At 40.7% G+C, this 26301-nt stretch overlaps 1 protein-coding gene across 11 annotated transcripts in view; it reads left to right on the top strand.

The window, feature by feature from the left end:
- kmt2ca (lysine (K)-specific methyltransferase 2Ca) overlaps nt 1-26301 on the top strand; it is a 487395-nt gene that overhangs the window by 341926 nt on the left and 119168 nt on the right. For 9 of the 11 annotated variants that reach the window (XM_072254064.1, XM_072254065.1, XM_072254063.1 and 6 more), the window contains 6 exons: nt 1925-2059; nt 14210-14326; nt 17709-17839; nt 22298-22493; nt 24595-24699; nt 25071-25118. In XM_072254064.1, the coding sequence (XP_072110165.1) occupies nt 1925-2059; nt 14210-14326; nt 17709-17839; nt 22298-22493; nt 24595-24699; nt 25071-25118 (732 nt within the window). The remainder of the gene's footprint in view (nt 1-1924; nt 2060-14209; nt 14327-17708; nt 17840-22297; nt 22494-24594; nt 24700-25070; nt 25119-26301) is intronic. The other 2 variants (XM_072254070.1, XM_072254074.1) reach the window with 1 other exon arrangement.

The following is a 26301-nucleotide window of genomic DNA, read 5'->3' on the forward strand; positions in this document are numbered from 1 at the left end:
TACACTAGTGAAGTTTAAGAAACTACTAAACAGGTATATGGAGGAATCTAAGGTGAGGGCTTATATGGGAGGCAGGCTTTGAGGGTCGGCACAACATTGTGAGCCGAAGGGCCTGTACTGTGCTGTACTATTCTATGTTCTATAACTTTTACCAAGGTCTCAGACCTTAATTAGCTTGTTAGGGCTATGGCTTGTTCACAGTCATCACTAGGAAAGGCCAGGTGATGCAGATTTCAAAGCAGCCATGGGCTCCTGTAAGCAGCTGCCTAGCACTCTGAAAATTAAAATAAATGATGCCCATAAAGCAGGAGAAGGCTATTAAAAGATAGCAAAATGTTTTCAGGTAGCCGTTTCCTCAGTTGGTAATGTAACTAAGAAATGGCAGTTAACAGAAACGGTGGAGGTCAAGTTGAGATCTGGAAGACCAAGAAAACCTTCCGAGAGAACTGTTTGTAGGATTGCTAGAAAGGCAAATCAAAACCCCCATTTGACTGCAAAAGACATTCAGGAAGATTTAGCAGACTCTGGAGTTGTGGTGCACTGTTCTACTGTGCAGCGACATCTGCACAGATATGACCTTCATAGAAGGGTTATCAGAAGCAAACCTTTCCTGCACCCTCACCACAATATTCGGTGTAAGAAGTTTGCAAAGGAACATCTAAACAAGCCTGATACATTTTGGAAACAAGTTCTGTGGACTGACGAAGTTAAAATAGAACTTTTTGGCCGCAATGAGCAAAGGTATGTTCGGAGAAAAAAGGGTGCAGAATCTCATGAAAAGAACACCTTTCCAACTGTTAAGCGGTTGGGGGGGGGGGTGGCGTGGATCGATCATGCTTTGGGCTTGTGTTGCTGCCAGTGGTACGGGGAACATTTCACTGGTAGAGGGAAGAATGAATTCAATTAAATACCAGCAAATTCTGGAAGCAAATATCACACCGTCTGTGAAAAAGCTGAAGATGAAAAGAGGATGGCTTCTACAACAGGATGATGATCCTAAACACACCTCAAAATCCACAATTGACTACCTCAAGAGGCGCAAGCTGAAGGTTTTGCCATGGCCCTCACAGTCCCCTGACCTAATCATCATCGAAAATCTGTGGATAGACCTCAAAAGAGCAGTGCATGCAAGACAGCCCAAGAATCTCACAGAACTAGAAGCCTTTTGCAAGGAAGAGTGGACAAAAATCCCCCGAACAAGAATGGAAAGACTCTTAGCTGGCTACAGGAAGCATTTACAAGGTGTGATACTTTCTAAAGTGGGTGTTACTAAGTACTGACCATGCAGGGTGCCCAAACTTTTGCTTCGGGCCCTTTTCCTTTTTTGTTATTTTGAAACTGTTGAAGATGGAAATAAAAAAGTAATCTTGCTTAAAATACTAAAGAAATGTGTCATCTTTAACTTTATGCCTTTTGGAAATCAGGTTATCTTTTACTCACTTAGCTATTCACAGTAACAGAAATTTTGACCGGGGTGTCCAAACTTTTGCATGCCACTGTATATATTTCTCAGAGACATTGCTGTAGGTATTTTTGTTACATGAAACAACTAATTCACATCATGAGTAATGTAGACTTCACCCAACACACAAAGGCTGCTTCAACATAGTTTTGGCTGGATAAATGTCCAATATAGTTTAAGACACACAAAATTCTGGAGGAACTGGATGGGGGAGTGGTGTCCGGCAGCATCTATGGAAAGGAATAAAGAGTCGATGTTTCGGGCCAAGACCCTTCCTGAAATGTCAACTCTATTCCTTTCCATGCTGCTTTACCTGCCGAGTTCCTCCAGCATTTTGTGTGTATATCTCATGCTTTTCTGCATCTGCCGAATCTCGTGTTTATTATCCAGTTCAGTGCTGCATTTGTAGATGTGATGTTTATTGTTTTAAATTTGCTTAGTTCTTCAATCTTAATTTTACAGTATCTGATTTAATGGACTGTGATACAAAGTCTGATACGCCTACTAGTCCAGAGCGAGAACCAGCAGATGATGATCGCAAAGGAGGCGAAGGGTCCGACAGCCTTAAAAAGAGGAAAAGGAAGCCATATAGACCTGGTAAGGAATCTGTTTAAAACAGGTTTCTAAGTAAATTAGATTAAATACATTTTGAGTAGAGAGTGACCTAACCTGAAATCTATATATCAATGCTTTGTACGTATTTTCAATTGCTTTCAAGTTGTATCTTAGTGCAGCAGAAACATCAACTGTTTCATTTAGCTAAGTATAACATTTTTAACACTTGTCAAAAATAGGAATAATAAATCACCAATGCTCAAGTTTGTTGGCTATGTAAAAGCTGATTGGAGGGCTTGAGTTATAAGAAGAAGCGGAATAGCTGGGACTTTATTTTCCCCTGTGTGTAGGAAGTTGAGGGAACAACTTGCAGAGATACACAAGATCACGGGGGGTGTAGAAAAGGAGGATAGCCACTGTTTTTATTTTCAGTGGTAAAACTAGTGACCAGAGGTTTAAGACAAAAGAGGAAAGAATGAATGGAAAGGGGTAGGTTTCTCCATGGCAGTGTGGAGGTAGAGGTGAGTACAGTTACAAATTTAAAGCACATTTGGTCAGGTTCATGAACAAGGGAAGTTTACAGGGATATAGGTCCAATGAAGACAAGTGAGAGTAGCTCTGGAAAGCGCACTGATTGGCAAGGATAAATTCAACTGAAGGGTCTGTTTTCATACCGGGTAGCTCTATGACTCAATTCAAAAAGTCCAAGGCAACATTGAGATGTGTTAGATGTTAATTAATTCTGTATGTCCCCCATTGACTAATTTGTGGAATCAACAATACTTCCTAATTATCCTATAGTACATGAACAAAATAATGTAAATGCTGGATATTTGATGAAAATAAGAAATGCTGGTAATACTCAGCTGGTCAGCCAGCATCTATGAAGTATGAAACAGTTAACACTTTATCTCAATTATCTTCCATTAGCACGGAGTTGAAGAACATGAGTTTCCAGTAGATTCTTTTTTCCCCTACATGTCTGTTGAAAATTAAATGTGAATTTTCATTCTTCCCATAGTTTTAATTGAGCAAAGAAATCATCCTGATCATTTTTGTTATTTCCTTGTTACTTCTGTGTCACTAAGCTTCCGGTCTAATAGACTTTGATGTGCACTGACATTTTAATTACCAAGTGCAGCAAAACAAGTATATTCTTGCTAATGTGATATTAATCCTCAATTAACTTCTTTCTCTTGGGATCTACTCCAAAAGTGGCTTAGCGCAGTGGTGCATTAACATTAGACCTCAGAATAATGAGATATGTATTGCTATCTCATTACATTGCTGTGCAGAGGTGCCAAACAAAGGCAATTAATATCTTCAGTGAGTATTGACAATTAGGTGAGAAAATACTCGGTAACACACTTGCAACAAGATAAGAGCCACATTGGTAGAGGTCCATAAATTCACATCCTGCATCAGCAATAGTTGCTGTAAAGTTAAAGTGGTTTAGGTGTTCATATTACTATGCTGTTATGCATCCTTCAAATATAAATAGATAAGTTGATACAGTTTCTACAGGTTTAAAAAAAATGACAAATTGTAAGACAAAACCTTGAGAAGTATAGACGGTAAATGCAAGCAGGCAAAGTAGAAGTTTGGAGAGGTACATGGTCGTTGCAGCAGCAGTCGTAGGAGTGAACAGAGAGTGGTGATCTTAAGGCTTTAGCTCTTTAAGGCTTCAGCAAAGAGAGGCTCCTTTCAGAGAAAGCAAAGGAAAGACAAGCTCAAGGTTATTTTTTCTCCTTCCCTTCTTTATATCTGCTCAGCTAAGACAGTGGAGATATCGGGCAGAATAGTTAAATGCTGTCATTGCAGGATGTGATAAGGCAGGGAGACCTCCGGTTTTCCTGACGACTACAACTGCGAGCAGTGCATCCATCTGCAGCTACTAACAATCTGCATTAAGGAGTTGAAGCTGGAATCAGATTCAGGTTTATTATCACCGGCATGTGTCGTTAAAATTGTTAAGTTAGCAGCAATAGTTCAATACAATACATAATATATAAGAAAAAACAAAATGAAAATAATAAATAAATAGATAACTGCACTGGATGAACTCTGGATCATTTGGGAGGCTAAGGGGGTGATAGATAAGACATATAGAGAGGTAGTTACTCCCATGGTGCAGGACACAGGAGACTGGGTGACAGTCAGGAAGGGGAAGCGGTTAAGGGGCCAGTGCAGAGTACCCCTGTGGCCATCCCCCTCAACAAGAGGTATATCACTGGATATTGTTGGGGGTGGGGGGGGGGGCGTTTGGGGAGGATGGTAGTTGACCTAACTGAAGAAAGTCACAACAGTTGGGTCTATGGCACTGAGTCTGGCTCTGCGACTCAAAAGTGAAGTGGGAAGAAGAGGCATGCTGTGGTGATAGGGGATTTGTTAGGGGAACGGACAGGAGGTTCTGGTGGTGAGAACAGGATTCCCAGGTGGTATGTTTCCTCCCAGATGCCAGGGTTCGGGATATCTTGGACCTCCAGGATCATGATCTCAGGATTGCTACCTGTGCCACGTGCTGGTGAGGCCAGAACTAAGAAGATTATACAGTTTAATATGTGGCTAAGGAGTTAGTGTAGGGTGGAGAAAAAAGATTGTTGGATCATTGGGCTCTCTTCCAGGGAAGGGGGGACCTGTACAGATGGGATGGTTTGTACCTGAAATGGAGGGAGACTAATAATCTAGTGGGAAGGTTTGTTAATGCTACATGATAGGTTTAACCTAGAGTTGCAGAAAGATAGGAACCAGAGTGCCAGAACAATTAGTGGAGAGGTTGTGGAGGCAGATGTTGGTAAGATGTCAGGCAAAGACAGCAAACAAAAGGTTGAGCGTGGTACGTCTAGTTTAGATTTCAATGCAAGAAGTATCGTAGGAAAGGCAGATGATAGTGCTGGAGCTGAAGTAGCTGGTTTACAAACAAAATCAATGTGTAGTGAGGAGAGGCTGTTGATAGGGCATAATTGCAATCAATAGGATGAGTTGCAGCAAAATCGAAAAGGCTGAATACAGGACTGAAGGTGTTATATTTGAATGCGTGCAATATACGGAATAAGGTAGATGAACTTGCAGCACAATTACAGATTGGCATGTATGATGTTGTAGGCATCATTGAATCATGGCTGAAAGAAGGTTACAGCTGGGAGCTTAATGTCCAAGGATACACATTGTATCAAAAGGACAAGTAGGAAGACCGGGGTGGGGGGGTGGGGGGGGAGGGGTGCAGTGTTGTTCAGTTGGTTTGAAAAAAGAGAAACCATTAGAAAATGGTGACATACGGTCAGAACGTGCTGAATCATTGGGGATAGAGCTAAGGAACTGCAAGAGTAAAAAGACCCTGATGGGAGTTGTATACAGACCCCCAAACATTAGGAAAGATGTGATCTCCAAATTCCAATGGGAGATAGAAAATGCATGCCACAGGGCAATGTTACAATAGTCATGGGGGATTTCAATATGCAGATAGATTTGGAAAATCAAGTTGGTGCTGGATTCCACGAAGGGGAATTTCCGCCATCTCCAACAGGATCCCACCACCAAGCATATCTTTCCCTCCCCTGTGCTCCATTTTCTGCTTTCCACAAGGATCGCTCCCAACGCAACTCCATTGTCCAATTGTCCCTCCCCACTTATCTCCCACCTGGCACTTACCCTTGCAAGCAGAACAAGTGCTACACCTGTCCCTACACCACCTCCTTCACTGCCATTCAGGGTCCCCAAACAATCCTTCCAGGTGAGGCTGTATCCGGTGCTCCGGTGTGGCCTCCTGTATATTCTGTCTGGGTAGCCTCCAATCTGATGGCATGAACATCAATTTTTTGAACTTTCCCACACCTTCACCATTCCCCATTCTGATTTCCCTCTCACCTTATCTCCTTACCTGCCTATCACCTACTGGTGCTCTGGCCTGCTGTCCTCTCCTATCAGATTCCCCCTTCTCCAGCCTTGTATCTCTTTCACCAATCATCTTCCCAACATTTCATTTCACCTCTTCTCCCTTGTGTTTCTTCCTCCCCTCTCCCCACCTTCTTACGCTGACTCCTCACCTTTTACATCCAGTCCTGATGAAGGATCTCAGCCTGAAATGTCAACTGTACACATTTCCATAGATGCTGCCTGACCTGCTGAGTCCTTCCAGCATTTTGTGTGTATTGCTTGGATATCCAGCATCTGCAGATTTTCTCTTGTTTTAAAAAAAGTCATTAAGAAGGTAAAGATGGAATACAAAAGATGGCTCGCCAGTTATATTAAAGGGGATACCAAAAGTTACTTCAGATACATAAAGTGTAAAATAGAGGCGAGATATTGGACCGCTGGAAAAGGATGCTGGAGAGATAGCAATGGCGGAACAATGAAATGGCGGCCGAACTGAATTAAGTGTTTTGTGTCAGACTTCACTGTGGAAGACACGAACAATATGGTGGAAGTTCCAAGTTTCAGGGGTAATGAAGTGTCTGAAGTTACCATTACTAGAGAGAAGGTTCTTGGGAATCTGAAAGGAGGTAAGTCACCTGGACCAGATGGTGTAAACTCCAGGGTTCTGAAAGAAGTGGCTGAAGAGATGGCGGACACATTAGTAATCATCTTTCAAGAATCACTAGATTGTGGAATGGTTCTGGAAGACTGGAGATTGCAAATGACACTCCACTCTTCAAGAAGGGAGAGAGGCAAAAGAAAGGAAATGATCACAAGACAAAGGAGCAGAAGTAGGCCATTCGGCCCATCGAGCCTGCTCCGCAGCTCCCCCATGAGCTAAACTATTCACCCATCTAGTTCCAATTTCCAGCTTTTTCCCCATATCCCTTGATACCCTGACTAATTAGATACCTGTCAATCTCCTCCTTAAACACCCTCAATGATCAGGCCTCCACAGCCATATGTGGCAACGAGTTCCACAAATCCACGACCCTCTGGCTAAAAAAATTTCTCCTCATCTCTGTTTTAACTGGGTACCCTCTAATTCTAAGACTATGGCCTCTTGTCCTGGACTCACCCACCAAGGGAAACAACTTTTCCACATCTACTCTGTCCAACCCTTTCAACATTCAAAACGTTTCTATGAGATCCCCTCTCATTCTTCTATACTCTAATGAATACAATCCAAGAGCCGACAGACGCTCCTCATATGTTAGCCTCTGCATTCCAGGAATCATCCTTGTAAATCTTCTCTGAACTCTCTCCAACATCAGTATATCCTTTCTAAGATAGGGGGCCCAAAACTGAACACAGTATTCCAAATGAGGTCTCACTAATGCCCCATAGAGCCTCATCAACACCTCCTTACTCTTATACACTATTCCTCTTGAAATGAATGCCAACGTAGCATTCGCTTTCCTTACCGCCGATCCAACTTGGTGGTTAACCTTTAGGGTATCCTGCACGAGGACCCCCAAGTCCCTTTGCACTTCCAATTTTTGAATTTTCTCCCCATCTAAATAATAATCTGCCTGATTATTTCTTCTTCCGAAATGTACAACCATACATTTGTCAACATTGTATCTCATCTGCCATTTATTTGCCCACTCTCCTAAACTGACTAAGTCTCTCTGCAACCTTTCCGTTTTTTCAACATTTCCTGCTCCTCCACCTATCTTGGTGTCATCCGCAAACTTGGCCACAAAACCATTTAATCCATAATCCAAACCATAGATATACATCGTAAAAAGAAGCGGCCCCAACACCGACCCCTGCGGAACACCACTAGTAACCGGCAACCAATCAGAATAGGATCCCTTTATTCCCACCCTTTGCTGTCTGCCTATCAGCCAATGCTCCACTCATTTCAATATCGTTCCTATAATTCCATGGGCTCTCATCTTATTAAGCAGCCTCATATGCGGCACCTTATCGAAGGCCTTTTGAAAATCCAAATACACAACATCCACAGCCTCTCCCTTGTCAATCTTATTCGAGATTACCTCAAAAAATTCCAATAAGTTGGTAAGGCAGGATCTTCCCTTCATGAAACCATGCTGGCTTCAGCCTATCTTGTCATGCACCTCGAGGTATTTCATAACCTCGTCCTTGAGGATTGATTCCAATATCTTTCCAACCACCGATGTCAGACTAATAGGTCTGTAATTTTCTTTTTGCTGCCTCCTTCCTTTCTTAAATAGCGGAACTACATTTGCGACCGTCCAGTCCTCCGGAACCATGCCAGAGTCTATTGATTCCTGGAAGATCATTTCCAATGCTTCCACAATCTCCAAAGCCACCTCCTTCAGAACCCTTGGGTGCACCTCATCCGGGCCGGGAGACTTATCTATTCTTAGTCCACTTAGCTTCCCAAGCACTTTCTCTCTAGTTATCTTGACTGTACCTAATTCTATTCCCTGATACCTCTGGCTATCAGGTATATTGCTCATGTCTTCCACTGTGAAGACTGATGCAAAATACTCATTCCGTTCCTCCGCCATCTCTTTGTTATCCATTATAATTACTCCAGCATCATTTTCAATCGGTCCTATATCTACCCTTGTCACTCTTTTACTCTTCATATATTTAAAAAAACTCTGAGTATCCTTTTTTATGTTAATTGCCAACTTCCTTTCATAATTCATCTTTTCTTTCCTAATGACTTTCTTAGTTTCTTTCTGTAAGTTTTTAAAGGTCTTCCAGTCCTCATTTTTCCCACTAATTTTTGCTTCCTTGTACGCCGTTTCTTTTGCTTTTATTTTTGCCTTAACCTCTCTCGTTAGCCACATTTGTGCCATTTTTCCATTCATGATTTTCTTTTTTCTTGGATTATATCTTTCCTGCATTTTCCTTATTTCTTGTAGGAATTTCATCCAATTCTGCTCTGCCGTCCCTCCATTTAGTTTACTTTTCTAATTGACTTGGGCCAGTTCCTCTCTCATACCACTGTAATTTCCCCTGTTCCACTGAAATATCGATACACCTGATACCAGCTTCTCCTTTTCAAATTTGAAACTGAACTCAATCATATTATGATCACTACTTCCAAGAGGTTCCTTTACCTCTAGCTCCCTAATCGCCTCAGGTTCGTTACACAGCACCCAATCCAAAACAGCCGGTCCCCTGGTGGGCTTCTGGACAAGTTGCTCCAAAAAACCATCCTGTAGGCATTCTACAAACTCCCTCTCCTGAGATCCATTACCTTCCTGACTTTCCCAATCCATTTTCATATTAAAATCCCCCATCATTATCTTGACATTGTCCTTCTGACACGCTTTTTCTATTTCCAGCTGTAACTTGTAGTCCACATCCCGACTGCTGTTTGGAGACCTGTATATAACTGCTATTAGTGTCTTTTTACCCTTGCCATTTCTTAACTCGACCCACAAGGATTCTACCTCTTCTGATCCTATGTCCCTTCTTTCTATTGATTTGATATCGTTACTTACCATCAGGGCCACGCCACCCCCTTTACCTACCTTCCTATCCTTCCTGTACACTGTGTACTCTGGGATATTCAGCTCCCAATCACATCCATCATTTAGCCATGACTCCGTGATGGCCACAATGTCATACCTTTTAACCTGCAGCTGTGCAGCAAGGTCATCCACTTTATTTCTAATGCTGCGTGCATTTAAGTACAGTACATTTAGATCGGTACCTGTTGCCACTTGTGCTATATATCTATTTTGCAGCAAATTATCCTGTATATTCACCGGCCTGTCCTTCTTACCATCTTTGCTGCACAGTATTTTTGACTTATTTCTATTTTCCTCTTCCTCGATCCTAACACCTTGGTTTCCTTCCCCTTGCCAACTTAGTTTAAACCCTCCCTAACAGCTACATTAAACAATCCCGCTAGGATATTAGTACCTTTTGAGTTCAGGTGTAATCCATCTTTTTTGCACAAGTCATACCTTCCCCAAAATAGATCCCAAAGATTCAAGAATTTGAAACCCAGTTACTTAGCCACACATTCATCCGCTTAATTTTGCTATTCTTACCATCATTAGCGTGCAGCTCAGGCAGCAATCCTGATATTATTACTCTGGAGGTCCGACTTTTCAATTTTATTCCTAGCTCCCAGTAATCTTTCTTCAGGACCTCCTCTCTTTTTCTATAGGTCAGTTAGTCTGAACTCAGTGGCTGGGAAGATGTTGGAGTTGATTTTCGAAGATGACATCTCAGGGTACTTTGAGGCACATGATAAAATAGGCTGTAGTCAACAAATTTCCTCAAGGGAAAATCTTGCCTGACCAATTTGTTGAATTTCTTTGAAGAAATAGCAAGCAGGATAGATGAAGGAGAATGGGTTGATGTTGAGTACTTGGATTTTCAGAAGGCCTTTGACAATTTGTCACACGTGAGGCTTCTTAACAATCTATGAGCTATGAGCCCATAGTGCTGCAGGAAAGATTCTAGCATGAAGGAAGCAGTGGTTGATTGGCAGGAGGCAGGGTGTGGGAATAAAGGGAGCCTTTTCCCTGGTTGCCTGCCTGTGACGAGTGAGGTCCACAGGGGTCTGTGTTGGGACAGATTCCTTTTACGTTATAGGTCAGTGTTTTGGATGGTGAAATTGATGGCTTTTTTGCAAAGTTCGCAGGTAATATGAAGCTAGGTGGAAGGGCATGCTGTTTTGAGGAAGTAGAGAGGCTATATTGAACATATTAAGAGAATGGACAAAGAAATGGCAGATAGAATACTGTGTCGAGAAGTGTATGGTCATGCATGTTGGTAGAAGAAATGAAAGGGTTGACTATTTTCTAAATGGGGAGAAAATACAAAACAACTGGAGCACAAAGGGACTTGGAGTCCTTGTGCAGGATTTCCTAAGGGTTAATTAGCAGGTCGAGTCTGTGGTGAGGAAAGCAAATCCAATGTTAGCATTCGTTTCAAGAGGACCAGAATATGAAAGCAAGGATGTAATGTTGAGACTTTATAAAGCACTGTTGAGGCCTCACTTGGAGTATTGTGAGCAGTTTTGGGCCCCTTATCTTAGGAAGGATGTGCTGAAACTGAAGAGGGGTCAAAGGGCGTTCACAAAAACAATTCCAGAATTGAGTGGCTTGTCATACGAAGAGCGTTTGATGGCTCTGGACGTGTATTCACTAGAATTCAGATGATTGAGGGATGACCTCATTGAAACCTATCGAATGGTGAAAGGACATGATAAAGTGGATGCGGAGAGAATGTTTCCTTAGTGGGAGAGTCTAAGACTAGAGGACACAGCCTCAGAATAGAGGAGTGTTCTTTTAGAACAGAGATGAGGAGGAATTTCTTAAGCCAGAGAGTGGTGAATCTGTGCAATTCGTTGCCACAGGCAGCTGTAGAGGCCAAGTCTTTATGTATATTTAAGGCAGAGGTTGATAAGATTCTTGATTGGTCAGGGCATGAGGGGATACAGTAGAAGGCAAGAGATTGGGGCTGAGAAAAAAATTGCATCAGCCATTATGAAATAGCAGGGCAGACTCAGTGGACAAAATAGCCTAATTCTGCTCCTATTTCTTATGTTCTTTTGGGTGAGGTTGATGAGACTTGGCAGAATAATAGTTCAGCATGGACAAGATGGGCCAAAGGGCCTGTTTCTGTGCTGCAGTGTTCTATGACTCTATTTAGTTGATGCAAAGGAACTCAATCCAATGATGACAAAAGAATCTGGAGAAAAATACAAACTGTTTGGAAACTCAGGTGATCAGGCAATACTGGTGGAGGTGGAAGATTGGTTTTAGGTCAAGTTCCTGCCCAATGTACTTGTTCAATGATGAACATACTGTAATTAGAAGCCTTCTGAGCTGTAGTCTCATACCTAAAATTCAAAATACATTTATTATCAAGTATGTGTACTATATGCAATCTTGAGATTCATCTCCTTACTGGGCAGCCACAAAACAATGAAACCCAACAGGGCTCCCAGTGTGCAGGAAAATAAAACAAATTCTGCAGACAATAAAAGTAAGCAAATAACACTGAGAACTGAAGTTCACAGGAATTCACAGCCACAAAGCCAGTCGTAACTGAGCAACACACACAAAATGATGGAGGGACTCAGCAGGCCCGGCAGCATCTATTGGAAAAAGTACAGTTGACGGTTTGGGCCAAAACCCTTTGGCAGGACTGAGAAGAAAAGCTGAAGGGAGCAGGGAGAGAACCACCAGGTGATAGGTGAAACCGGGAGAGTGAGGGATGAAGTAAAGAGCTGGGAAGTTGATTGGTGAGATGAGATGAGAGGGGGAAAAAGAGATAGGTAATGGAGAAGTGGGGTGGGACAGGGTTGGGGTCATTACCTGAAGTTTGAAAAATCAATGTTCACGCCATCAGGTTGGAGACTACCCAAATGGAATATAAAATGTTGTTCCTCCAACCTAAGTGTGGCCTTATCCCAACAATGGAGGAAGCCATGGATGGACATATCAGAATGGGAAGTGGAATTAAGATGCGTGGCCACTAGGAGATCCCGCTAATTCTGGCAGACAGAGCGTAGATGCTCAGCGAAGCGGTCTCCCAATCTATGTCGGGTCTCACCAATATACAGGAGGCCACGACTGGAGCACCGAACACAGTAAATGACCCCAAGAGACTCTCAGACTGTTTGGGGCCCTGAATGGTAGTGAGGGAGGAGGTGTAGGGGCAGGTGTAGCGCTTGTTCCACTTGTAAGAATAAGTGCCAGGTGGGAGGTGGGAGGGACGAATAGACAAGGGAGTCGCATAGGGAGCAATCCTTGTGGAAAACAGAAGGGAGGGGGAGATGTGCTTGGTGGTGGGATCCTGTTGGAGCTGGCAGAAGTTTCGGACAATTCTGTGCTGGACGTGGAGGCTGGTGGGGTGGTTGGTGAGGACAAGAGGAACCCTATCCCTGGTAGTGTGGCGAGGGGATTGTGTAAGAGCAGACGTGCATGAAGCTGGTTAGGTGCATACCACAGCCTCAGTTCAGTGCAGAGATGTGTAAACCTCACTGAGCAGTAAGCTGAACACTGGCCTGTCCCTCTCCTCTGACCCCGATAGCTTAACCTTTTCAATCTGGCATGGAGCTTAAATTGGTCAGACATCGGCTTGTTCCTCGCTCTCAGGCCTGGTCCTATCACCTCGACTCTGCCTCGCTTCAGTTCTTCTGCTTCGAATCACCTCCAAGTCCACTCCATCAATGGCCTAAAATTGAGTAATTCACCTCTCTTGGGCCCATACCCACCACACCACAATCACCCTGCACCTTCAAGACTTCAGATCATACTGCAAAAATGTCAAGTCATACAAGCGGTTCAAAAGCTCAACTCCGAAAGGAAAGTTACAGGCTATTGATTGCTGTGATCATTTCCAAGAAAAAGTGTGAGTAATAAAGTAGTTAATAGTTTGTTTGCTGTCAGGACAGGTTGACACTGCTTTACCAGTGCCATCTTACCTTCTTAGCAAAAGCAAAAGGTTAGGAAGCTCAGTAATGGTGGGTGTGGTACTTCCAGTGGGCTTTGTGTTTGTACACTTTTCAATTCATGGATTAGCACTTCAATTATATTTTCATCCATCAGGATTAAGGAAATTTTGCACTGGCAGGCACTTGCTTTTTTTTAATTTATACTTCACTATCAGATTTATTATCACCTCTTTTGTCCATGTATGTAAAATGATAATCCCCCTGCCTATGAAGGATGTAAGAAAACTCAATGGTTTCACTTCTTCTTTCCTCAATCCCTGGTTTGAAAATAATGTTATACCCATGGGGGAAAAAACTGCAGTGTAGCAAAATAGTTCACAACACAATTGAGAAAAGTGTCTAAAATTAAGAAAAATTCCTACGTCAGTTACCCTAATAGTTATAGAATCAGCAGGGAACAGGCCTTTGCCCCTCATATTATACACCTGTGTGAGATCACCCTCAGTTTCCTACGCTGCAATGAATAAAGTCCAGTCCTACTCAATTGCTTTCATAACTTGGTCCCTTGACTTTCAGCAATGTCCTCATAAATCCCCTCCAGTTCAGATTTAGATTTATTTATCACATTGAAACATGCAGTAAACATTATTTACATTAACAACCAATACAATTTAAGAATATGCTGGAGCCATCTGCAAATGTTGCCACACTTTCCAGCGCCAACATAGCATGCCAATCCTTGGCCTCAGTCTATCAGATTCTCAGCAAATTCTTATGAGCTCCTCCCAACCCTCTCCCTGGTGAGCTTTATCATAAAGAAATGGTTTGGTGAAATTCCCATCTATAATATAACCTTGATTACTTGTTCAGGTTAATTTTAGCTATGTTCGCTTACTGTCTTGTTCTGACAGGAATAGGTGGGTTTATGGTGCGCCAGAGGAGTCGGACGGGACAGAGTAAATCAAAGCGCCCATTATCCAGGAAGAACTCCACAGGTTCAGTCTCCGATATGACTGGAAAAGAGGATGGTAAGATATAAATCGTGCTCAGTACTCTCAAATATAATCTTGGAATAACTTCTAGAGAAAAATATCTTGGGAAACTATACTTAAAAGGAAAGAAGTAACCTTTCAGCTCATATGCCATATGTAGCATGCTGCTCCAGTGATATCCCTCTTCCCTCCGGGAGAAGGTTCAGGAGCTTGAAGACTCGTACAGCCAGATTTGGGAACAGCTTCTTTCCAACTGTGATAAGACTGCTGAACGGATCCTGACCCGGATCTGGGCCGTACCCTCCAAATATCCGGACCTGCCTCTCGGTTTTTTTGCACTACCTTACTTCCCATTTTTCTCTTTTCTATTTATGAGTTAGAATTTAAATTTTTAATATTTACTAATTTTAACTATTTTTAATATTTAATATTGTAACCCAGGGAGTGTGAAGCGCAGGATCAAATATTGCTGTGATGATTGTATGTTCTAGTACCAATTGTTTGGCGACATTAAAGTATAAAGTAAAGTATCTATAGAATACTCAAAATCTTATCTTTTAGTTCATCGAACTGAAACACTCCGGTGTTTTCTCTCCAGAGATGCTGCTTAGCCATTTGCCTTTTCCAGTGTTTAATTCCAAAACATAAATATAATCAAAGTAAGAACACGGAGATGGGAATAACGTTTTAGTTCCATTTTTATTTCACACAAGATGCACATGTATGACATAACGTCATGACGTTTGCCATTCACGTACTTTTACATATAAATAGCAATGCATTATGTAAACAATAAATGATGCATAATCAAACACTATGTTTACAATGTCACTCAAATATTATTGAAATACTAAATTCACAATTGAAAATAAAGAACTAAAGTTCTCAGACTAGAAGTTGTGAATGTTGTGGATGTGAATTAGGAAGGATCTCAACCTGAAGATATAAGGCTTCCCAAATACCTTATTATACGACTCCAATAAACTAAACTATGTCAGAAGATTATGGTTTCACCTTCTGTAGTACAGTTGCTTAATTTTCTAATTTGCCAAAGAAAAGTACTCTCAAGTCTCAAGCATAGCTTAACTTCCAAGGATACATATTGTATTGAAAGGATAGACAGGAAGGCTGAGGGAGTGGGGTGGTTCTGTGGTAAAAAGTGAAATTAAATCCTTAGGAAAAGGTGACTTATGATCAGAAGATGCAGAATTCTTGTGGGTAGAGTTAAGAAACTGCAAGGGTAAAATGACCCTGATGGGACGTCTTTGAACAGTAGCCAGGATATGGGATACAAATTACAACAGGAAATAGAAAAAGGCATGTAAAAAGGGCAATGTTACAATAGTAACGGGGGATTTCAACAGGTAGGTAGATTTGGAAAATCAGGTTGGTGCTAGATCCTAAGAGAAGAAATTTGTAGAATGCCAATGAGATGGCTTTTTAGAGTAGCTTGTGGTTGAACCCACTAGGGGAAGGTAATTCTGGGTTGGGTGTTGTGCAATGAACCACATTGATTTGGGAGCTTAAGGTAGAGGAACCCAACGGAGACAGATATGATAATATGATAGAATTCACCCTGCAGTTTGGGAGAGGGAAGCTAAAGTTAGATGTTATCAGTATTACAGTGGAATAAAGGGAATTACAGAGGCATGAGAGAGGAGCTGACCAAAGTTGACTGGAAGGAGACACTATCAGGGATGATGGCAGAGCATCAATAACCAGAGTTAGGGAGGCAATTTGGAAAGTGCAGGATAGATACTTCCCAAAGATGAAGTATTCTAAAGGGAGGCAACCATAGTTGACAAAGGAAGTCAAAACCAGTGTAAAAGGAAAAGGGAGGGCATATAAAATAACAAAAATTAGTGGGAAGTTGGAGGATTAGGAAGCTTTTAAAAATCAACAGAGGGTAACTAAAAAACCATAAGGAAAGAAAAGATGAAACATGAAGGTAGGCTAGTCAATAATATAAAAGAAAATACCAAAGTTTTTTCAAATATACAAAGAATAAAAGAGAGGCGAAAGTAAATATTGAAACACTGGAGAGGTAGTAATGGGGGATGCTTTTAAAAGTATTTTGTGTTAGTTTTCACTGAACAAGACTCTAGCAGTATGCCAGAAATTCGAGAATGTCAGGAGGCAGAAGTGAGTGCAGTTGCTGTTCTAAGGAGAAGGTGCTGGAAGGTCTGAAAGTAAGATCACCTGGACGAGATGGAATACACCCCATGGTTCTGAAAGAGGTGACTGAAGAGATTGTGGAGGCATAAGTAATAATTCTTCAAGAATTACTAGGTTCTGGAATAGTTCTGGGGGTTTGAAAAATTGCAAATGTCACTCCAGCCTTGAAGAAGGGAGGGAGGCAGAACAAAGGAAATTATAGGCCAGTTAGCCTGACCTCAGTGGTTGGAAAGATGTGGCAGTTGATTGTTAAAGATGAGCTTTCAGGGTCCTTGGAGACACATGATAAAATAGGCCAAAGTCAGCATGGTTTCTTTGAAGAGAAGGCTTGCCTGACAAATTTGTTGGAATTCTTTGAGTAGATAACAGGCAGGAGAAACAAAGAAGAGTTAGTGGATGTTGACTTGATTTTCAGAAGGCTTTCAGAGGCTGCTTGACAAGTTAAGAGCCTGTGGTATTACATTAAGAAACTAGGATGGATTGAAGATTGGCTGACTGGCAGGAGACAAAAAGTGGGAACAAAGGGAGCCTTTTCTAGTTGGCTAAAGAAAAAGATGTGCTGGCATTGGAGAGAGCTCCAGAGGAGGTTCACGGGAATGATTCTGGGAATGAAAGGGTTAACAGCATTTGGCTCTGGGCTTGTACCCACTGGAGTGGGGGTGGGGGGGAGAATCTCATTGAAACCTATTGAATGGTCTGGATAGAGTGGATGTGGGTAGGGTGTTTTCTTGATGAGTGACTGGGACCAGAGGGCACAGCCTCAGAATGGTGGGGCATCCATTTAGAACAGAGATGCAGAGGAATTTCTTTAGCCAGAGGGTTGTTGATCTGTGGAATTCATTACCACGGATGGCTGTGGAGGGAGGCCAAGTTCTATGTTCTATGTAAGTTATTGAGTATATTTAAAGTGGAAGTTGATAGGTTCTTGATTAGTCAGTGCATTAAAGGTTACAGAGAGAATGCAGGAGAATGGGATTGAGACAGGTAATGAATCAGCCATGATGGAATTGTGGAGCAACTGTGGCCTATTACTGCTCTGATATCTGATGTTCTTAAGTTGAGGATTTACAAGGTACACTAGTTTAACCTTTAACTTGGATTTTCATTTAAGTTCTACACGAGTACATGATACATTTGGGATTGTAGATAGATGTGCTTGAATTCTTAACTTTTGCATTCTTATGGGTAGTTTTTGCATTTGCTAGGATGAAGCTAAGTGAATTCATTTATTTGTTTTTGATAGGTTGGATTGAACAGCAATCAGAGATGCTTGATGATGCGGCATCTGCTGTCCCTGAGATTGTAGATAAAATGAAAAAGCGGTACAGGAAAAAGAAGAATAAATTGGAAGAAATTTTTCCAACCTATCTGCAGGTATGCTCATTCAAAGTGTCTTAACCCATCTCTCATATTTTGTAGTCAAAATTGTTATTTCTGATATACTTTGCTTGCAGAGAGTGAATACTATTATATACAGCCATTATTCTTTCTTATGTCACTGGCTGCAGACTAAAAGAAAAGTGAAGAAGTGAATTTTTGCTGCTTCACTGAAAAAGCTATTTTACCTTGCATGGTGTCCAATCAAAGCACAATATAATTATGCATGGCATTCTCAGGTGTTACTTGTGACAACTTGGTAGGGGCTGGTGTAGTTACTGTGTTTAAAAGACATTTGAAGAGGTTCATGGATTAAAAATGTTTAGAAGGGATATGGATTGAATGCAGGCAACTGGGACATTATTTGGAAGGCACCTTGGTGATGGCTGAGTTGGACCAAGGGGCTGAGTTCATGCTACATGTTTCTGATTCTTTAATATATGACTGCAGCACAGGGATTTTACTGTGTATATCATCATTTGGGTGTATTGATACTTTATAAATATCATTTTGAGCTCTTGCCTATATGAAGTTCTTATAAGTCTTGACAGTCTTGCAAGAGCTTCATACAGATGAGTTTAAAAGAAAAAGTGAAAAAATAAAAGAGATGGTTGAAAGAGTGGAGAAAGTTTGTGAGTAGGAATTTGGGTTGTAAAGTGAATTGAAGGAGAGAATCGGGAATCTTTGGAATTCTTTGCCACAGACAACTGTGAACTGTGATCTTTGTAAATTTATGGCAGAGGTTGGTAGATTGTTGGTTGGTCAGGGTGTAAAGGAATACAGGGAGATAGCAGGAGACTGGGGCTGAGAGGATAAATGGATCAGCCATGATGAAATGGTGGATCAGACTTGAATTGACTTTATTTCTTAACATCCTTCACATACAGAAGGAGTAAAAATCTTTACGTTATGTCTCCATCTAAATGTGCAATGTGCAATTTATAGTAAATTTGTAATAAATAGTATGTACAACAGGACAGTCAGTATAGCATAGAAATACAGTTGTATCAGCGTGAATTAATCAGTCTGATGACCTGGTGGAAGAAGCTGTCCCGATGCCTGTTGGTCCTGGCTTTAATGCTGCTGTACCGTTTCCCGGATGGTAGCAGCTGGAACAGTGTGTGGTTGGGGTGACTCAGGTCCCCAATGATCCTTCGGGCCCTTTTTACACACCTGTCTTTGTAAATGTCCTGGACAGTGGGAGATTCACACCTACAGATGCGCTGGGCTGTCCGCACCACTCTCTGCAGAGTCCTGCGATTGAAGGAAGTACAATTCCCATACCAGGCAGTGATGCATCCAATCAAGATGCTCTCAATTGTCCCCCTGTAGAAAGTCCTTAGGATTTGGGGACTCATACTGTCTGAGGTGAGAGAGGCGCTGTTGTGCTTTTTTCACCACACAGCCAGTTTGTACAGACCACGTGAGATCCTCAGTGACGTGTATGCCAAGGAACTTAAAGCTGTTCACCCTCTCAACCCTGCGTCCATTGATGTCAATGGCCTGTCTCCATTCCACAACCAGCTCCTTTGTTTTTGCAACATTAAGGGAGAGGTTGTTTTCTTGACACCACTGTGTCAGAGTGATGACTTCTTCTCTGTCGGCTGCCTTGTTATTATTTGAGATTAGGCCGATCAATTTAGTATCGTCAGCAAATTTAATTAGATTGGAGCTGTGGATAGCATCATAGTCATGGGTATGCAGAGAGTAAAGGAGGGGGCTTAGGACACAGCCTTGAGGGTCAGAAGGGCAGATGTCCACTCTTACCACCTGCTGGCAATCTGACAGGAAGTCCAGGATCCAGCTGCACAAGGCAGGTTGAAGGCCAATGTCTCTGAGCTTCTTGTCAAGCCTGGAGGGAATTATGGGGAATGCTGAACTGTAGTTAAAGAACAGCATTCTCACATAACCATTATTCTTCTCCAGATGTGTAAGGACATTTGTAGAGCTGTGGCTATTGTGTCATCTGTCGATCGGTTGTGTCAGTAGGCAAATTGTAGGGTGTCCAGTGTGGGTGGTAGCATGCTGCAGATGTAGTCCTCGACCAGCCTCTCAAAGCACATCCCGAGTACCCGTCCTTGGATGCTGTCCTGTCCCGCAGCCTTGTGACTATCCACTCATTGGAAACACCTGCATACTTCAGCCTCAGGGGTGACCAAGGAGCAGGTTGCCTCAGCTCTCCTCGGGCTCATGTTGGTGACATCAAGCCCAGCGTAAAAAAGACTTAGCTCATCTAGGAGAGAGGCAGTGATGTTGGCAGCACCATTGTGCTTAACTTTGAAGTCTGCGATGGTGTACAGATGTTGTCATAAGCTGTGTGTGTTGTTGGTGGAGAGTTGTGTCTGGATCTTGTCCCTGTATTGTCATTTCGCTGCCTTGATGACCTTGCATAGAACGAAAGCTCTGTCTAGCGCAGTTAGTGTGGCTCGCACGGAACTGTTGATCCAGGGTTTCTGGTTTGGATAGACCCTGACCAATTTTTGGGAGACAACGTCCTGGATACACTTCCAGATGAAGCTCGTGGCCCTTTCGTGAACTCGGAGACATCCTCGTCACGAAAGACATTCCAGTTGACATCTAGGCCAAATAGCCAAATTCTGCTCCTATATCTTATGGCCAAAAATAGTAATGTGTATTTACCACTATCTAGGTTTGAATTCACACAAATTAAGCTCATATGTTTACGATCTAATTTACAGTTATTCCTTGTAACCAAATATATACTGGCATACCTTTTAGAGTGCCTGGCTTGAAAGGTGGTAAAATTATCATACATTCTAAATGTTTTCTAAAAAAAAAAACCAAGCATTTGGAAAACTTTTCTATTGTTTTATCAAAAAACATCTTGGAAATTAATAGAAAAGCAACAAGAATGCATTTGTTGGAAACCTGAAGTAGATACAGAAAATTCTGAGAAAGCTTTGCAGGTCAAGCAGCATCTGTAGAATGAGAAACAAAATTATTGTGCTAAGGTCAGTGGCCTCTGATGAAAGATCATCAACCTCAAAAGCTTAGCTCTGTTTCTTTTTCCATAAATGGTGCATGGCCTTCCGAGTACTTGTAGCAGTTTCTGTTTTATTTCACTGACTAAATATTTCTTGAACTAGAAATTGTGAAAATTACATTTTGAACATTGAGTAGTTGTAAGTGTTCCATTTTATTAATTTCTTGGTATTTTCAATGGTACCTTAGGCTTGACTGTTTCTATTGCAAGATCTTTTTACACACTTATTTTTACTGAAGTAATACACACAGAATGTGAGTGTAACAGGCAACATCTTTGGAGAGGAGTCATCATTTTGGACCCTTAACCAGGACTGGGAAGGAAAGGGGCAGAAGCTAGACGACTTTACTGAAGTCTTGTTTCGATCTGTTATTTGTATCAATTATGTTGAACTTAGGGTTTATTTTGTTAGGATTTCTGGATTTGGAGAGGATGGGAAAAGCCACTGTCCACTTTCAATTCATAAGGTTAATGTCATTCTTTTAATGTCAGAGCTGCATGAGCTGTGAACAATAGCTTCACAACAGAGGTTGTCATTAATGAGTGGCAATTTTACTTTGTTTAGGCCCTTACTTAAAAACTAAATTGTGTCAAAATGGAAACCGAAGAATTTTAGAAATGTTTTTGCAGGTCCGACAGCATCTATGGAGGGGGAGCTTGAATTAAAATTTCACCATAGTTACCTTCAATGGACCTGAAATCAACTTTTATTCTCTCTTCTTGAATGCTATCTCACTAACAGAGCATTCTCAATTATTATTTAATCAGATTTCCTGCGTCAAGAAGATTTTTTATTCCCTATCAGAATATAGGCAACAGTGGCAAAAGAAGCATCATTTGAGAAAGCATTGAAGAGCCAAATGAAAAGCTTAGTAGGTTTCTAGAGGAAAGATTATGGTAAGATAGTTAGAACTTATTGGTGAACTATTTAGGTTTTTGTAATCGTGTAACTTCAAAGTCAAAAGTCAAAGTAAAATTTATTATTAAAGTACATATATATTACCATATCCTACCATGAGATTTATTTTCTTGCAGGCATTTACAGAAAATAATGAAATAAAATAGAATTTATGAAAAACCATATGACAGACAACCAGTATGCAAATGAAGACAAATTGTGCAAATGAATAAAAATAATACTGAGAATATGAGTCGTAGAGTCTTTGAAAGTGTCTGTGTAGGTTGTGGAATCAATTCAGAGCAGTGGTGAGTGGAGTTATCCACACTGGTTTAGGAGCCTCATGGTTACAGGGTAACTATCAGGCTAAGGCTTCTGTGCCTCCTGCCTGATGGTGGTAGTGAGAAGAGAGCATGGCCTGGATTGTGAAGGTCTTTGATGACAGATGCTGCTTTCTTACGGCAGCTTAAAAAGAAGAAACAGAAGTTTGACTTCACTTCATCAAAATCAAGTCAATAATAATCAACTTTCTTCCTGTGCATTCTTTTCTCAGGAAGCCTTTTTTGGAAAACATTTGCTGCATACAAGTCGGCAGAGTAAGTCCATTTTGGATGCTCTGTCTGACGAAGAATCATCGCAACTACCAAACAGAGTACCAAATGCGAATGTAAACTTCTTGAATCCTTCCTCTGATCCACTGTTGAGTTCAGCTGCAGCACAAATGGCTACGAAACAACAGGGAGGGCAAGGTACGTGTGATGCTACCAATAGCAAGCATTAATGCTTATCATTGGAAGGGGGAAAGGTTGTCCATTCTATGTCATTATTGTGCAGGACATAACTTTTACCTATCCTCCGCACACTGTTGCACTTGCATGGTAGGTTATTACAGAATTGTATAGATATAATGATAGGGAAAGCAGTTGCTGTTTCCCTATATTCATTCCTTGTATTATTCATTTGGTTTATTCTAATGAAATTCATAATATACACATTGCAGCATTTAATTATATCTCTAATGAGTTCAACTATCTACATCAAGGGGAATTTACGGTAGACAGTTAATTTAACTCCCTGCCCATCTGGGAGAAAGCTGAGTGCAGGGAAAATCCATGCATTTATAAGAAGAGCATTCAGATTCCTTATGACACTGGAGATCAGAATCGAACTTGGAATGATGGAGCTTTAAGATAGGCATGCTGTACTGCCTATCATGTGTGTATTATCACCCATAAACTTAGTTTTTGCCGGTTTGTGTTTTCTTGTATGGTTGTTGTGGTTAACCTGAAGTAGAATTCTAAAAGATAAATTACTTTTCTCCTTTATCCCTCGGCTAAATCTGCAGATACCAGAAATGATATCTGTTCTCTACTTCCAGTGTTAAGGGTTTTCCCTTGTGGTTTGGTCTAAAGTGAATGCAGCATTTAAAAACCACTGGATTCAGGTTATCTATAATTCATGGCAATATGTCTCATAATTTTATGTTAATTCCAGTTGTACAGGGGATGGATGTGTCATTTTCACGTTCTTGAATATTGTGGAACTGTCAGCCTCTTTCCTTGCTAATGTATTAAATATTTCCTCATTATTTCCATAAGAAGTTATAATTGCATTCAGATAATCTGATAACGTTTTTACTAATGGGCAGGTATAGTCAATGTCTTTCTATCATTGCTTTCCTGTTATCAGCTTTTTAATAGTCCTTGAATTGTACTTTTTCTCATTAGTTTGAAGTTCCTTCCAGAAATGCCTCACTACATATTAATTTGTGATGCTGGTTTATGTCATATGATGTCACATTTAATCATAATGAACTACCATCACCCGTGCTTCTCTTTCTAGAATGTTACTTGAACCATTTCAATGTGCAAGTGGTTTTTTTGTTTCCTTTAACCATCTTGTTCAGTAAACAGTCATGTATCACAGTCATGCTACAATCAGGGAGGAAGTACAGGAGTCTAAAGGCACACACACAATGATTCAGGAACAACTTCTTCACCTCTACCACCGTAATTCTGAATGGGCATTGAACTTATGAACACTACATCGTTACTTTCTTCTCTTTTTGCACTTTATTTAATTTAAATTTTTAATATATATATTTACTATAATTTACAGTTTTTTATTATGTATTGCAATGTACAGCTGCCACATAATAACAAATTCCGCAATGTATGCTAGTGATACGTTACCTGATCCTTATTCTGATTCTGATCACTTTGGGCAGCTCCTACTGAAAACATTGCTTAGGAAGTCTTAATATAGCATGAACAAGGCTGTTCCCAGTTTGTTATCTTGGCCAACATTTTCTTTATTGTAAGGTTTCTGTTTGCTTTATAATGTCACTGGAGGTAGCCATACCCTTCTATTTAACTTTGACCTGCTCATTTACATGAAACTTACATTGCTCAAATAACTCAAAATGCTGCCTTTTTTGTCTACTTTGTGATGGCAATTAGAAACACAGCAGTTGCAAAAACTGGTGAAATGAGCAGCCAACGCAAGAACTATTAGTTATCTAAGGGTAACATAATCCAACTGGAAGGAGTCCTGTAGAAATCTGAAAAGGATAAGCAAGCTATTATATTTGTCAGGACACCATGGAAGCAATGCTTTAGTAAAGTGATTCACTACTTACTCCTTTAGTTAATGTTGGGTGCTATTTGCAGCCCATGACATACATCACATAAATACAAATTGTTCAGCAACTTTGTGCCTTTTTGATAAAGTTTGAGGTTACTCGAGATGATGCCGGAGCCTGGCAACTCGTAGCAAGCAGCTCTCTCCAGATCCACACACTACTTGTATTATTATCGTTCTACTCTTTTAATCTGATTGATTGTTCTGCAGGTAACAGTGATGATCCACTTGCTGATCTGTCGGAAGTCCTCACCACAGAAGATGATATCCTTGGAATACTATCTGATGAATTAGGCAAAGCAAGAGATGAGTCGGGTATGTTTGGATGCTGTTTTGAATCTCATAGGCAGTCCAGGCATTTCCAGTGTAGTCAATGGAAGAATAATGGATTCCTGTGATGTTTGAACATCTCATTTTACCTAGGTTTCCTATGTCTCTTCTAGCTGTTATTTGACATCATTTTTTGTGCCCGTTTTATTTCAGTACTACTTTGCTGTGGTGTGCTTTGCTTGCTTTTTTGATGCAGTTATCTGAGACATTAACAATCAGTGTTTATCCTTCTTAATGCTCAACTGCCCAATGCCTGAAGCATGCTATTAAGTTGCTTATACTGTGCTTGCGTTTTATTTGTGCTTTCTTTTAATTCTCCACTTATTTATCCATTTTATCTGGTTTGGGTCCTGTAGGTCTTGATTTATGCACTTTCCAGGTCGAGAATTCACCATCTCCATTTGGTAAGAGACTAAATGGTGGATAGCAGTAGTCTCATGTGTGGTGCTTTTGTCTCATCCAATGCAATGTCTGTCCATGCCTGTGTGTGCAATTTGGAAAAACTTTTATTTGTTCTGTTCATTCTGTTGCACTAACAAATTTTATCATGCCATTAGTTTTGCTTGAAGAATAAACTGCATTTTGCATCAGCATTAGACAGTAGAATAATAGTGATTTCAAATAAAGAGATGATTTAAACATAATAAACTTCATGTGCAGCTCTGATGTTGAAAAACACCTGCTTTTGGCTTACATGAATAAGATATCTGTTTTGAGATTGTGAAAATGGTTTCTTAGTATAAGGGAAATGAAAATGCAATTTAGCAGTGGGACTTGGAATAAAAACAGCGTGCCACACGTGCACTTGTAGCTAAAGCTGAGGGAAGTTAATGTGTATGAAAGATTTTTGAAAACTGAGTGAATTACTGTTAATTGGGACACACCAGGACCAACCAATTAAGTGGCTGCCCCAATTAGCATATGCTTCATGGAAGGTATAAAAAAGACAAACTGAGTAGCGAAGTATGTATTTAAATAAAATACAGAACAAATTAGACTATTATCAGTACTATTGCAGTCCTATAAAACTGCATTAGTTCCTAACATTATCGACAGAGTAGTATATCCATGTCGTGTTCGTTTGACTGTAAATTAATTAAAGCACTGCAAAAACCTCGTGCAGATAATGGATTGCTTTCATACAATGTTGTCAATGATTGCATCCTCCAAATCTTCATCTTCATGGAAATGTAGAAAATAGGTGCAGGAGTAGGCCATTCAGCCCTTCATTTTCATTGTAACATTCAAGATGATTGTCCAAACCTTCAAATTCTTTGTAGGTCCTAACTTGCTGTGAAATTGTTTGATTTTTCACTCCCAGCCATTTCTGGCATCTCCAAATCTGAATGCTTGCAACCACAGTGAGCAAATCAGTTCTGGTTTATCTTGCTGCTTACAGTGCCTATAGAAAGTATCACCCCATTCTCTGGAAGTTTTCATGTTTTATTGTTTTATGACATTGAATCACAGTTGATTTAATTTGGCTTTTTGACACTGATCAACAGAAAAAGATTCTTTCGTATCATAGTGAAAACAATTTCTGAAAATTGGTCAAAATATGTTACAATTATTAAGCACAATATAATT

This window comes from Mobula birostris, chromosome 3, assembly GCF_030028105.1.
Source record: "Mobula birostris isolate sMobBir1 chromosome 3, sMobBir1.hap1, whole genome shotgun sequence".
In the NCBI taxonomy this organism is placed as follows: Eukaryota; Metazoa; Chordata; class Chondrichthyes; order Myliobatiformes; family Myliobatidae; genus Mobula; species Mobula birostris.